At 44.1% G+C, this 15,526-nt stretch overlaps 1 protein-coding gene across 3 annotated transcripts in view; it reads left to right on the top strand.

Moving 5' to 3' along the window:
* Positions 1–218: 218 nt before the first annotated feature.
* Nt5dc1 (5'-nucleotidase domain containing 1) overlaps positions 219–15,526 on the top strand; it is a 114,981-nt gene continuing 99,673 nt past the window's right edge. For 2 of the 3 annotated variants that reach the window (NM_001347463.1, NM_176968.5), the window contains exons 1-4: positions 257–447; positions 7,349–7,440; positions 11,202–11,273; positions 15,021–15,157. Coding sequence is in view for 2 of the 3 variants with exons in the window: in NM_176968.5 (NP_795942.2) it covers positions 355–447; positions 7,349–7,440; positions 11,202–11,273; positions 15,021–15,157 (394 nt within the window). In the remaining variant the exon portion in view is untranslated. Of the gene's footprint in view, positions 448–7,348; positions 7,441–11,201; positions 11,274–15,020; positions 15,158–15,526 lie in introns of all 3 variants that reach the window. The other variant, XM_006512764.3, reaches the window with a different exon arrangement.

Below are 15,526 nucleotides of genomic sequence, written 5' to 3'. Positions count from 1 at the left end.
CTAGTTGAGCATTTTAGCTCCTGCTGCACTGTACTAGCTGGAAGCAAGCCGTGGAACTGGCCTGAACCAGCCAGCAAAACTGGGGCGATCCAGGAGGCAGACAGGCCACTGACTTGGAGACGCGGGAGTGTGCTCAGAACCCGCCCTACTTGACTAGCTCCTCCCGACCAGACCACGCCCCGCCCGTCTGTCTTATATAAGCCTCCGCCCCGCCAAGCTCCGCCCCGTCAAGCCCCGCCCCGTCAAGCCCCGCCCCGCTCCGCGTCCTGCCTGCGAGTTACGCTTGTAGAGTCCCGGCAACTTCTCGCATGCTCTACCGGCCTTCCGGTCTGCGTTACCCGCCGCTGCCCTGCCATGGCTCAGCACTTCTCCCTGGGCGCCTGCGACGTGGTCGGCTTCGATCTCGACCACACGCTGTGCCGCTACAACCTGCCCGAGAGCGCCCGGGTGAGTGGCACGGACAGCCTCTAAAGGCGGCTGTGTAGAGTGTCGTAGGTCCCCGGCCGCTGGGCGGAAGTGTACTTTCAGGGGTTCTGCGGTCTTGAGGAGGAAGCCAGGGGCAGAAGATAGCGCAAGACCGAGCCGGGAAGCCGACTTGTAGAACCCTGAAAAAGCGGGGTCAGGGGCTTTGTGTGTCATTTGTTGATCCCAGGCCCTATTATTTTTTCCAACTCCTCTGGGCACCAGCTGAGTGGGTACAGCCACTTGTTTTGAACTTCAAGAAAACATGGCTGCATCTTTCCTTTTGCACACCCAAGTAATCACCTGTCAGAGTTTAAGTATTTCATACAGGGAGAGACTGTATAATAAATAGTATTGTGAGAAACACTGGGAGAAGTCGTTAACATCTTAGACCTCCTTTTGTCTTTACCAAGAGAAGAAAACAAGCATTTATTGTGCACGTACTACTTGATCTGTGCGTTTTAAATAAAGTTGTAATCTCAACAGAATCTACCCAGAATATGAGGGGATTAGATTGCTTTATTTGTAGGCTTATACCCTCATCTTAATCGCCCTGCTTTCTCTGACCCTTTGGGTTCACAAGAAACTAAAGAATTAAGAATATCACAGTGAGAAGTCTAAGCAGGACTCTGCAGTCAAAGTCCCTGGTTCGGGACCCTGGCACCAAGTGCCTAGCCCTGTGACACTGGGCAAATAATCTGGGTTCCTTCTCAATTAACCTTTCGAGGATTAAGTGTGCAGCCGATTGTTTGCTATTACGGTTAGCACCCACCACATCACTAGTGCAGACCACAGTCAGTGTAGTCCTGTCAGTGCCCCAGTTGGTCAGATTCTCCAAAATCAAAAATGAGGCTCCTGAATCACTCCGGTGTGTTTTCAAGCATACAGATGCTTTAAAAAAAAAAAAAGGTGTGTGTCCCTGCTGGGGCTCTGTTTTGCTTGCCAGTTGCACAGATCTCATTTCCTTTCTCATAGTTTAAAGACATTTAAGTCTTGGTCCTTTGGCTACTCTTTCAGAGTGTTCTCTGGGTGCTAATTTCTTTCCTTCCACGGCGTTCAGATTCCAGTCTGGTTCATCTTATGCCCTTCATCTGTATTCACTGTCGTTCATGGAGAATGTTGTTTAACCTCTGTCATGTTAAAAAGCCAGTTTTGTGCGTGTGTGAGCATACACATTTTAGGATAGAAGATTCAGAAGATACTCTACTGCAAGTTTTGAATCGCAGTGCTGATTAAAGGCTGAAAACGATACCCTGGTGAATCTTGGTTATGCTTGGTATAGAAATCCTAAGTCTCACCGAGTGCTGAACACCAGGACATAGTTAGGGACACACATCAACCACACACAAGTAGGAGCCTCTCTGTGGTTAGCAACCTGTTACCAGAAAGACGATGTAAAGTTCTTTTGCATTCTTATGGGGGAGAGGAGTATTTGCCAAGGCTTGCTATTGCCTGTCCCGGAGGGAGGGTCTCTTCCCTTCCATTCAGTGTCTCTTCATCATGTGGGGTCTCATCTTAAGTACTTAAATTATGAAATCACCCTCCCACCGCCGTCCTTCTCTTCCCTCCTAGGAAGCCTTTTGTGTCACCACTTACAATTTCTTTAAACCTTACTTCTCCAAATGCTCAGCAGAAGCTTTATATATTCTAGTTACTCTTTGGACTCCCCCACCCCCAGCCCCCGAGAGCCTCTGTCTTCTGAGTTACAGAAAACAGTGTTTTCTATGTCTTGAGCATACTGGGCTTAGTGATTTACGATGTGGTTGGAATTAACTGAATATGATGACACAGTCACTTTTTTTCCCCCTTTTTGGTATGGTGTATGTATGTAAAAGTAGCTTTTGCTCCCCTCACGTCATTGTTGGCTTCATCTGCTAGTCTAGGCCTAGTCTTGGAAGGTTCTAGCCTATGTACAATCTTATCGAGGCCTAGAAGGTTTAGTCTCTGAGACTTACTGCTTTCTAGCTCTTTCTGAGCTTTAGCTGGCTGGTTCAACTTAACTGTTCTGGCTCAAAACTCCTCTCCAAACCGACTGCTTCCATCTGGCCTTTCTCTAGGCCTCTAACTGAATGCCCTGCCTGGCCTCAGACTAACTTTGGCAGTATGTTCTTAGCTGGCTCCTTCTCATTCTCTAACGTGTTCTGTGTTCACCTGTGTCTAGCTTGTTCTCTCTCTGCAACCTGTCTCTGTAAAACTCTCCCAGTTCTCTTTCTCTCTTTGCACAGCCCTTCAAGTAGCTTCCCTTTCCTCTCTCTTCTGCGAGTTGGGCATATCCTATTCTGTTGATTCATCACTTTATCTGCCACTCAATTAGATATCACTTTCAAACTTGGATGTTTCCTTCTAGAAACTAACTTTACCTTCATTGTTGGGATTAAAGGGGTGTATTTAGGGTGTATCTGAATTCCAGCCAGAGGGATTAAAGGTTTGTGCTAAGACTGAGCAACACCACAATTAGAAACAGAGGAATGCCAGGGCCAGGAAGCAGGAGTGGGTGGGTTGGGGAGCAGGGCAGGGGTGGGGGAGGGTATAGGAGGCTTTGGGGATAGCATTTGAAATCTAAATGAAGAAAATATCTAATAAAAAATGTCTTAATAAAAAAAGAAACAGGTTTTTTGGTTTTTTTGTTAGTTTGTTTGTTTGTTTTGTTTTCAGGAAATACCACATTCTCGGGTTCACAGTGTGACCAAATATCTTGCAACATGTGTATATATATATATGTATATGTATGTGTGGGTGTGCTTCACATGTGAAGGTCAGAGGGCTGTATCAGATGTCTTCTCCTGCACTCCACCTGTTTTGTTTTGTTTTGTTTTGTTTTGTAGACAGCATCTCTCAGTGAAGCTAGTTTTCCCATTTCAGTTGGACTGGGTGTCAGAAAGCCCACTGCATGTGTTTATCTCCTGCACTCCTTTCCCACTCTGGGATTATGGATGCATAGTACTGCACTATATAGCCACTATTCTACTACGCTCTCTGCTTATGTGAATCAGTTGATTTGTATTAGTTATTTTTCTCATTGCTGTGACCTAATACCATACAAGAAACAATTTAAGAAGGGATTTAATTTGGCCCTTTGTTCCTAGGGTTTTAGTCCATCCTGGCAACGCAGACATTGTTGTGTTTATAAAAAGATAAAGGAGAGAAGGAATATGTTTGGTGGATGTGTAGTCAGGTATGGGAAAGGGGGTGCCTCCACAGGCCCATGCTGAGTCATCTCTTCCCCCTGAGGGAATAGCCACCTGACAGTAGGGTGGGAGAGAGGGGGGGGCAGCCATGAGCATGTGGAGAGAGAGGGCAGAAAGGCATCTGCAGAGAGTGGAGAAGGGGACAGAGCTGGAGCAAGAAGGGAAGAGCAAGAGAGAGGAGGGGTAAGCAGCCCCTTTTATAGTGAATCAAGCACACCTGGCTGTTGCCAGGTAACTGTGGGGCGGAGCTTAAACAAAATGCTAACAGAATTAACAGCAGGAACATGAGGCAGATGGTCACATCAGATCAACAATCAGGAAGGAGAGAGATAAATGTTGGTGCTCCGCTGACTGTGAATGTGTGTGCACACATGATGAGTGCACATGTGGAGTCAGAGGACAGTTTATATGAGTTGGTTATCTCCTTCCATTGTGTGGGTTCTGGGAATTGAACTCAGGTTGTTGCAAGCACCTGTACCCACTGAGCCTTCCCTTCAACCCCTCCAGTTTATTTTTTATAAGTGAGTTTCTTCACTGAACCTGGCCAGTTCTAACTCATTGTTTCAGCTATGCTGGCTGGCCAGCAAACTTTGGGGAATGCTGTCTCTGCCTCCCTATGCTAAGGTTACAGTTTTCCAAGTATTGTATCCACTGAACCATCTTCCTGATTCTTCTACTGGCTTTAAAAAAATTTTTTTAAAGATTTATTTGTTTATTTTATGTATATGAGTACACTGTAGCTATACAGATGGTTGTGAGCCATCATGTGGTTGTTGGGATTTGAACTCAGGACCTCCAGAAGAGCAGTCTGTGCTCTTAACCAGTGAGCCATCTCTCCAGCCCCTTCTAATGACTTTTAATTCCACTTTCATTCAGTCTGGGCCCTTAGCCCTTGGGATGGTACTCATTCTTTCAAGGTAGGTCATACCTCCCCAGTTAAATCTCTCTGGAAACACCCTCAAAGACTGACCTAAAGTGTGTTTCCTAGGTAGTTCCATCTCCAGCCAAGTTGATAAGCAGCTTTACAAGCCCGCTGGGGGATTTCTAGAGGTCATTGTTAATCATAAGAGATGCTAACCATGGGGCTGGGGTCGGGAAAGTTAAGTCCTTAGTAGATCCTGATATCTTTGGAACAACCTGTAGGGTGCTGAGGCCTGAGTTCCCATTTCTCACACCCAGGCTCTCATCCCCACAGCAGAGTGTCCACGTGGCATTGCAATTGGAAGGTGATGGATGGGAAGGTACAGCATAGCAGAGGTAGATGTTCAGATGCTGGGAACTGCAGACACTTGTGGAGAAATCAAGGATGTTTTCAATGAAGGGATTTAACAAGTGCATGGTGTCATGCAAACATGGACCCCTGTGTGTCACTTCTCCCAGGGCCTCAGGGGTGGCAGCATCTCAGAGGACTTGACATTTGTGTTCCCTGGGCTTGCAGACTGAAAGGTCAGAAAACACCCACTCACCTCTTATCTCTGGTTGGGAGAATGGGGCATCTGACACTGAGAATATGTGTACCATCTGAAGGAGGAGCCACCCACCAGTCTTTCCAACCTTAACGAAGGCCCTGCCAGCTCTTGTAATTCAGTTTTGTAAGCTGGAAATCTAAAGTAACTTGAAACTTTTCCATTGGGGCATCACTTCATTTTCCAACACAGCAGGATTATAGGGTTGCTAGACTCAGCAAATTAAAACACAGGGCATGTACATAGTTCAACTTGAATTTCAAATTCCAGTTTCTGTGAACACCCAAACTATTAAATGGAACATGCTTATCGGGAAAAAAAAACAAAAACAAAACAAAACAAAAAAAAAAAACAAAATAAAATACTTGCTATTAATCTAACATTTATTTTTACCTCATCATTCTTTATTTGGCAAATTCCAGTAGAAACCAAACCTGTGTTGTGGACTAGTCAGTTGGGAATGTTTATAGAGTGGCAACGGGCAGGTGTTGCAGTCAGTTCTGTTTTGGTTTATGACTAGCACAGGGCTGGTGATAAAAGCAAATGCTTGGGTTGGATTTGCCTACATGCCAGGTACCTCTCTGAGCTTTACATCTGTTAACCCCATTCTGCCAATAGGCCTTGCAGGCAGGATCCCGACAGATATATGTGTGTATGCATATATATATGTGTATATATATATATATATATACACATATATATATGTGTGTGTATATATATATATATATATATATATATCTGTTCATGGTACTTAAATGTTTTTTCAACATGTGGGTCTATGGTTCCTAAGGTTAAGGAATCCCATAGGAGCTGTAATCCCAGCACTGGAGAGACAGAGGCAGAAGCAGAGGGACCTCTCTTTGTTCCGGGTTAGCTAGGGTACATAGTAAGATCCTGTCTTAAAAGAGAGAAAAAAATCTTCTAGGAGCCCACCAGGCCACTCTCGTCCCTTAAATTCAGGTGCCTTTAAGAAGCTGCACCTGTTCTGAATCACCTTCATGGTTTTGAACTATTGATAAATGGCTCCGTTAGTCCAGGCGAGGGTTATACTGCACTAGATACAAGTCATACTAAGTGTTTTTAGTTGACTCTTGAGCAGAGAGCAGCTCTGTTTGGTGGGAGTCTTTGCTTTCTCCATTCTCATTTCCCGGCACTCAGCTCCCACTACCCAAGTACAGCAGAGTGCAGGCCCTTGGTGTCTACACCTGGCTGGTCTCCATGTCCCTGGGTTCACCCAGCTCTGCCAGGTGTCCCATGGTTGGTGTTTTACAGAACTTGACTCACAGATTCAGTCAGACTAGCTGACCAGCAAGCTCTGGAGAGCCACTCTTTCTCTGATTCTCAGTGCTAGGGTTACAGATGGCTGTCAGGCCCAGAGTTTGCATGGGTGCTGGGGTTCTGACCCCAAGTTCTCATGCTTGTAGCCACTTCACTCACTAAGTCAGCTCTCCACCGTCATCTACTTATTAAAAATGGGTATTTTAATTAAAAAAAAAACTGTGGAGAAATAAGGTCTGTCAACAGTCAGAGCTTTGGTTCATCTTCTGCTTGCATCCAAAGACTTCATCCCTCCTTTGTGCTTAGTTGTTCTCTTTGTGTAGAGAAATAAGTCTTGTGTCTGCTAGACACCTCATGTTTCCTCCTAACTCATCTGCCTGGTCAGGTGTATCTCACTGAATTTCCTCAGCCCGGGCCTTTCCAGCACTGACGGACCATAGATAGATATAACGGCAGAGTGGTCAGCAATGCTTATTGTCCTGGTGACAGTCCTAGTGCAGTGGTCCTCAACCTTCCTAAAGCTACAACCTTTAATACAGTTCCTTATGTTGTGGGGACTACCAACCATAAAATCATTTTTGTTGCTGCTTCTTTTTGCTACTGTTATGAATGTAAAGTAAGTACTTTTGGAGATAGAGGTTTGCGAAAGGAGTCATGACCCACACAGGTTGACTGTCACTTGTCTGGTAGCTGTAGTCAGGTCTTAACAAGGATTTCCAGTCCTTTAGGACCTGGGTGTAAAATTAATACCTGTCTTAGTTGTGTAGCTGTGTGCTGGTGAGAATTTTGGGCTGACCATTCACCTGGGAAGGGGGATAAGTGCAGAGCTTCAGTTATGGATATTCTCCTCCCGCCTAACCCCATTAGTGATTCTGCTAGGATTTTAGGTCTATGAAATTAAGAAAGAACAGTAAACTTTCTGGTTAATCTCTCTTTTGCTTCCCTTATTTGCAGCTCATTTATAACAGCTTTGCTCAGTTCTTAGTCAAGGAGAAAGGATATGATGAGGGGCTGCTCACTCTGACTCCAGAGGACTGGGATTTCTGGTAAGTCTCCAACCCCTTGTTCACCTGCATCCCCTGTGGCTCCTAATTGCCACTGATAAAATCTTACTTCATACTCTTCTGTGAATGAGAACAGTGAAATGTGAAGTTAATCAAAAACAAAATAACCTCTATTCTAAAAGTTTTGTGTTTAATGAATTGAAATATTGTACTTTGAGCATGTTTAGACTTTATTTAATATGAAAGTGAACTTTCGGCTTGTGACTACTTGGAGGATTTTTTTTAATTAGATATTTTCCTCATTTACATTTCCAATGCTATCCCAAAAGTCCCCCATACCCTCCCCCCCCAACTCCCCTACCCACCCACTCCCTCTTCTTGGCCCTGGCATTCTCCTGTACTGAAGCATTTAAGTTTGCAAGACCAAGGGGCCTCTCTTTCCAATGATGGCCGACTAGGCCATCTTCTGATACATATGCAGCTAGAAACACGAGCTCTGGGGGGTACTGGTTAGTTCATAATGTTGTTCCACCTATAGGGTTGCCCTTTAGCTCCTTGGGCACTTTCTCTAGCTCCTCCATTGGGGGCCCTGTGTTCCATCCAATAGCTAACTGTGCGCATCCACTTCTGTGTTTGCTAGGCCCCAGCATAGCCTCACAAGAGACAGCTATATCTGAGTCCTTTCAGCAAAATCTTGCTAGTGTATGCAATGGTGTCAGCATTTAGAAGCTGATTATGGGATGGATCCCCAGATATGGCAGTCTCTAAATGGTCCATCCTTTCGTCTCAGCTCCAAACTTTGTCTCTGTAACTCCTTCCATGGGTGTTTTGTTCCCAATTCTAAGAAGGGGCAAAGTGTCCACATTTTGGTCTTCGTTCTTCTTGAGTTTCATGTGTTTTGCAGATTGTATCTTGTATCTTGAGTATTCTAAGTTTCTGGGCTAATATCCACTTATCAGTGAGTACATATCATGGGAGTTCTTTTCCATAGAGAACATCGGCACAACAATTGGAGGATATTTTTATATAGTTTCAGTCAGTCTTAGCCAGAAGGTTGACAGGTTACTAAGAACTGTAATTTACATCATCGCAGACAGGTTTGTTTTGTTGTTAAGAACCCTGGAAGAGCAGTCATCACTTTTAAATAAGTGACTACTTTACAGCATTTGAATAAATATTCATTTATGATTCTTACTGTTCAATTCCTCCCTGATTTATGATTTTCAACTTCACAAAGGGCATTCTTGGTCTTTCGCTCTCATTTAAACAAACAAACAAACAAACAAACAAACAAAAAGCAAGTTAATTTAAATTGCTTAATTTAAGTTATTCAGTTTAGATAGGTATGGTAGCATATACAGGCAAGTATGAATATAATTCCAGCTACCCAAGGCCTGAGGTTGAAGGATGCTGTTCAGGGTTAGCTGAGCAGCATAGAAGTCCCTGTCTCTTCAGTTAAGGTTGGAAAGATAGCTCAGTTAGCAATCTCCAAGCAAGAGGTTTGTTCAGACTTCCAGAGACCACTGAAACAAAAGGAGCTGAGTGCCTCCCAAGGCCCAAGGATCATTGTAGAAACAGAGAGTGGAAAGATCATAAAAGGTAAAGGTGGTGAGTGACAGCAAAGGGGCCATTCTCAGGAACCAACAGGATAGTTGCACATAGGAACTAGCAGAGGAACAACAACATGCACCGGCCCTGGGTAAGTAAGCTCAGCCAGATAAAACCCAAGCTTGGAGCAGGAAGATGGGCCCAAATCCCACCCTTAGCTGATGAGCTATTGACAGTCAAGGGCTTCTAAGAGGAGGAAACATTAGTTTTCTTCAAGGATGGGGCTTCTGAGAGGCTAGCCATGTACAAGTGGTCACAAGCTGAAAGTTCATTTTCATACTAAATAAAGTCTAAACATGTTCAAAGTACAGTAAGCACAAAACTTTCAGAATAAAAGTTACTTTGTCTTTTAACAAATTTCACATTTCACTTGGTGAAACCAGTGGCCCCAAGTGGACTCTGGTTTTAACACACACAGACACACACACACACACAGACACACACACACACACACACACAGAGAGAGAGAGAGAGAGAGAGAGAGAGAGAGAGAGAGAGAGAGAGAGAACTAGGAAGAGGTAGTAGGGAAGATGGGAAGACTTGGAGCATGGACAGGAGAGTGGGGTTAAAGCACACTGAATATGTGCACAGAATTGTCAAAGGTAAGAAAGTGGGGAGGAGGGATGGAAGAGTGATGAGTGCAGTAACTGCTCCCCCATCCCAGCCTTAGGGAGGCAGAGGCAGCAGGATCACAGGGCCTTGATGGCTGGTCAGCTTAGGCAACTGGTGTGCTCCAGGTTCAGTGAGCGATGCTGTGTTAAAAAGTAAGGCGAGGCTATACCAGTGCCTGGCAAATACAGAAGTAGATGCTCACAGTCATCTGTTGGATGGAATACAGGGCCCCCAATGGAGGGACTAGAGAAAGTACCCAAGGAGCCAAAGGGGTCTGCAACCCTATAGTAGAAACAACAGTATGAACTAACCAGTACCCCCAGAGCTCGTGTCTCTAGCTGCATATGTAGCAGAAGATGGCCTAGTCCGCCATCATTGGTAGGAGAGGCCCTTGGTCTTGTGAAGATTACATGCCCCAATACAGAGAAATGCCAGGGCCAGGAAGCAGGAGTGGGTGGGTTGGGGAGCAGGGGGAGGGGTGAGGGTATAGGGGACTTTCGGGATAGCATTTGAAATATAAATGAAGAAAATATCTAATAATAAAAGAAAAAACTAAAAAAAAAAAAAGTAGGGAGGGTACCTGATGTCAGCTTCTGGCTCACACATACACTTGTGTGTACACATGTGAACACACATAAAAACACACAAATTAATTAAAAATAAGAGAATTCTTGTTAGGTTATAACTAATAATCATAAAAAATACATGCAGAATGATCATGCATTGAGCATCCCTCTGAGATTTGTTTGTCTTTCGGTACATCCTTTCTGTCCTAAGAGGTAACACAAAGCTCTTACCGTGTCAAATTATTGTTCCTAGAAACTTTACTGTGAAGGAAAGTAAGTAATGACCCCCAAGCACCCTTCCGTGTGTATTTGACCTTGCTCTTTGCCAGCCATGTGCTGCTTTTTTTTTTCCAGTTTTCAATAATCCTCCTTGACCAGAGGATAAGTTTTTTAAAAGTAAAACTATATGGAGGTACATTAGAAACAATGTAGAAAAGAAAACACCCTGGCAAAGGGGTTAGCTTGTGCATTGTAAGTGTATGTGGCTGTGTATATTCATGAGCATCTTTCGGTTTATATATGTTTTAATTTGATTTGTGTGTGCATATGTATGCACATGCATGCTTGTGTGTGTGTGCAGGTACAGGCATACATGTGCTACAGTACGCGTGAGAAGGTCAGGGGTCAACTTTAGGAGTCTGTTTTCTCTTCTGCCATGTATCTGGGGCCTGAACTTTGGTTGTCACCTTTGCTCAACAATCACTTTTACCCACTGAACCATCTCAACTGCCCATGTATAATGAAAAACATTAATATATTTTAACAAGATACAGGATAATCTTCATTTACTATTTTTTCTTTTGAGTTATGTCTTTTTATTTATTTTTTTACAAAAGTCTAAAGACTTCCTGTTTTTGAGACTTACTGTTCCTGGATGCTTACCCTCATTGATTAACATATCCTTTGTTCAGGTGAGAAAATCTCTTTAACATTGTAACATTTAATAATGCAGATTTTTTTTCCTCAGAGGTGAATTCAGTGTATGAGCTGATTGATAATCAAATGTTTCCATTTTAGTTGCAAGGGTTTGGCATTGGATCTGGAAGATGGGACCTTCATTAAACTTGCAGCTGATGGCACTGTGCTCAGGTAATGCAATATTATTTTGATCAGAGTCTCCAAGATACCTTATTACTAGTGTACAATCCTTAAGCTACAAAATGGGGTTATTATTTTAGTCAATCATATGACAAATAGCACCATATTCCTTTTAAGTCCTTAGAAATATTTGCAGGAAATATAGTAGAAAATAACATGCTTTGGTCATCGCCTACCCTTTTTTAAAAAATTTATTTATTCACCTTATATTTCAGTACCCCCACTCCCCGTCCCTCTAATAAGAGGGACCCTCCCCCATATTACCACCCCACCACCATTCCACCACCACCCCAGGCACATCAAGTCACTGCATGACTATGCACATCCTCTCCTACAGTGGCCAGACAAGGTGGCCAGGTTAGGGGAACAGAATCTATGGGCAGGCAACAGAGTCAGGGACATCCCCCACTCCAGTTGTTGGAGGACTCACATGAAGACCAAGCTGCATATTTGCTACATACATGTTGGGAGACATAGTAGGTCTAGCCCTTATATGCTCTTTGGTTGGTGGTTCAGACTCTGAAAGCCCCCAAGCGTTCAGGTTAGTTTACTCTGATTGTCTTTCTGTGGAATCCCTATTCTCTTCTGGTTCCTCAATCATTCCCCTAACTCTTCTACAAGACTCCTGGAGCTCCATCTAATGTTTTGACCTGGGTCTCTGTATCTGTTGGGTGGAGCCTCTCAGAGACAGTTATGCTAGGCTCCTGTCAGAGTTATCATTAATATTGTCAGGGATTGGTTCTTGCCCATGGGATGGGTCTCAGTTTGGGGCCAGTCATTGGTTGGGGGACAGCCATTCTCTCTATCTCTGCTCTATCTTTGTCCCTACATATCTTACAGGCAGGACACGTGTTGGGTCAAATGTTTTATGGATCAGTTGCTGTCTTTATCCTTCCACTGGGAGTCCTGCCTGGCTACAGGAAGTGGCCACTTTAGGATCCACATCCACACTTACAGGATTCTCAGCTAGAGCCTCCCATGTAAGACACCCAGGGGCCTCTCTGCCCTCACCTCTTTCCCAGGTCTCTGGTACATCCTAGAGATGCCCCCCAGCCAATTTCCATTCTCTCATCTCTAGTCTCCCTACACCTGATGCCCTCCCCTCCCTCTCCTATTTCCCACTCAATTCCCTCCCTCTATCCATCTCTTATATGTATTTATTTTGCCTTCTGAGAAAGATTCAACCATTCTCCCTCAGCCCCTCCTTGTTATTTGGCTTGTTTGGGTCTGTGGATTATAGCATGGTTTTCCTGTAATTAATGGCTATTATCCACTTATAAGTGAGTACATACCATCCATGTATTTTGGGTTTGGGTTACTTCACTTAGGATGATATTCTCAAGTTTCATCCATTTGCCTGCAAAATTTCTTATGTCCTCGTTTTTTGATAGCTGAGTAGTAGTATTCCATTGTGTAAGTAGGCCACATTTTCTTTATCCATTCTTCAGTTGAGGAACATCTGGGTTGTTTCCAGTTTCTGGCTATTGCAAATGAGGCTACTATGAACATAGTTGAGCAAGATCCCTTGTGGGATGGTGGAGCATCTTTTGGGTATATGCCCAGGAGTGGTATAGCTTGTTCCTGAGGTAGATCTATTCCCACTTTCTGAAAAGCCACCAAATTGATTTCCAGAATGGCTGTACAAGTTTGACTCCGATGTACAGTATAGGAGTGTTCTGCTTGATCCACATCTTCAAAAGATCATGGATATCACTCTTTTGGTTTTCACTGGGTGCTTAGAATACCATCAGGGATCCTTTGATTAAAGAAGATGCTGATGGGTACTGGGTAGGGGTTGGTGGTCTGTGTATAACACTTTAGGCCATACTTGCTTCCATCATGCAGGGTTCCTTAAGGACCAAATCAGCCCCACGCTCTGGTTCCCTCTTCTCTGAGTGCACGCAGACCTCTCAGGTTGATCAGGGTATGAAAAGCAGCTAATTAGAAGCTGCCATCACTACTGAGTCTTAGGGAGAGCACCATGGAGTAAGGACCTATTTCCCAGCATGTACTCAGAGTGTTGTCATGCCAACACCATACAGTGCTCTGTTGTTGTTTATATGCACTTGCTCAGTGTCAAAGAAGACTCAATATGGGGCCCCTGCAAGCACTTCTCCCTTTTTGGATACTTTTGAACGATCATTTATTTTGTAGTCAAGTTGCTTTCATATTTTCCCCAGACTCTCCCCTGAGGTGAGTCTAAAAGAAACATGTGTGGCCTTATCTCTGATTATTTTGTTTTTTATTTGCCATTTTTTTTTCAGCCAGTTAGGGGATGTGTCTATCTGTATGCAAATACAGTGCCCATGCCCTTTAAGTCTGTAGTCAAGTTGGTCATTTTCTGGGAATCTTCAGTCATTATCTAGTTGTTCATTTCTGTCTGTCTGCCCAGTCTATGTCTCTCCCAATTTAACTTCTGAATAACCTGAAGATTCTCTAGCACACTTTATCTGCTTGATGATGTCTTTGATCCTATACTGTAGATATTTGTCTGGTTGTGTTTGCCTGTAGACTTCCTCCATCTTGGCCCAGTCTTCTGAAGTGTCAGCCTCTAAAGAGGAGAACTCTGTGTTTTCATCTTCCTTTGGTCTCCTTCGTTTCTTCATTTTCCCCTTCAGATTATTTTCCAATCAAAATTAAATACACTCTATGTTCTCATAAAGAACTATAAAGTATCAACTTTCACACGGTGAAGAGTGAGAGTCCCCTAACACGGCCCTAGTGAAGCAGAAGCAATATTCTGAGCATAGAACCTAGCTCTTTCTGCATCCTGTTCTGTTTGGTACATTCCGCTGGCTGCTGCTTGCCAGTGTGATTCCAGTGTTTGTTGATCTTATGTATGTGTCCTTGTGTGTATAGATTGTCCACTCTTGTTTCCACAGGCCCTTGGTGCTGGGCGCTTACCATCCTCTGGAGCAGATGTGGCTCATATTCCAACCTGCTACCAAAGTCACCCTTTCCACCCAGTCTACTTTGTTGTCTCCTAATTGTTCCAGTTGGATATGTGTTTTGCTCTTGCTGTGTGTGTGTGTGTGTGTGTGTGTGTGTGTACACATGTGCATGTTACTAGGGTTAGAATCCAGGACCACGCATACCCTAGACTAGTTTCCTACCACTAGTATACATTCCCAATGCTTTCTTTTTCCTTTTATGTCTTAGACAACGTCTCTCTTAAGGTTTCCAAAAGGGCTTTAAAGCTGTGGACCTCTGACCTTACCCTCTAGAGGAGCTTGGATTCAAAGCATGTGCTGCCTCACTGGCTTTGTCTCATCTTTGGATGACACCACAGTGTCTCTGCAAAATGACGGGACCTTCTGCAGCAGTACCCTTGCATAGGGAAATCTCCTCCTCATTTGCTAGTGGATAGACTAAAAGTAGAAGAGTCAGGGCTGTGGTAGAAATCCCAGAGCATCTGGACAGTGAGCTTTGAACTGATCTACTTTGACTTGTGTTACTTAGGCAAGTGTTTCCTGCCTTAAGTGTATATTATGTTGGTGGTTATGCTATGACAGTGAAGGGCTTATAGAATCCCAGACTGGTTGAAATCAACCCAGCTGAAAACCAGATACATAAAAACAAAAGCAATAGTTGAACATGGTGGCCCCTCCGTAACACTCAGGAGGCTGAGGCAGGAGGATCACATGTTAAGCCTAGTGGGATTGAGGTCCGGTAGTTTCAGTGTCATCACAGATGTCATCAAGAGAACTGTAGCACTCTGCAGTCTTCTCTCGTCAACAGGGCAAGCCACGGCACCAAGATGATGACTCCAGAGGCACTGACTGAAGCCTTTGGCAAGAAGGAGTGGAGGCACTGTGTGTCAGACAAACGCTGTACATCAGACAAGCCCGGTGTGTCCGACATTCCTTGCTGCTCAGGTAGGGCTCATCCCTCACTCACACTGCTTCACTTTTAGCCTGTTCCTGCAGTGTGAGGACACAAAGAAACACCTCTGTCCCCTCTGGCCAAGCAAGATGTCCAAAGGAATGGATTTAACTTTCTAGCACTAGGATGTATCATTTTTCAGGTGTGTCTGGTTTCTGTTCGGCATTAGTTCAGCATTAGTTCCAGCCACATTTCCACTGGTGTTAATGGGGCTTTCCTTGAATCTCCTTTTACTCGTGTTTGTTCTGAAGTAAAAGGACCACCCTGAAGATGGTGCATCCCTCAGCTGGACTGGGTTCTTTAGGCAGCAGTTAGTAACATGCTCTGTCCTCAGTTTCCCTGTCTCCCATGTCTTCATAGCT

This window comes from Mus musculus, chromosome 10 (assembly GCF_000001635.26).
Source record: "Mus musculus strain C57BL/6J chromosome 10, GRCm38.p6 C57BL/6J".
NCBI classification, from domain to species: Eukaryota; Metazoa; Chordata; class Mammalia; order Rodentia; family Muridae; genus Mus; species Mus musculus.
The sequence above is the reverse complement of the archived record's forward strand: the minus strand, read 5'-3'. Positions and strand labels throughout refer to the sequence as shown.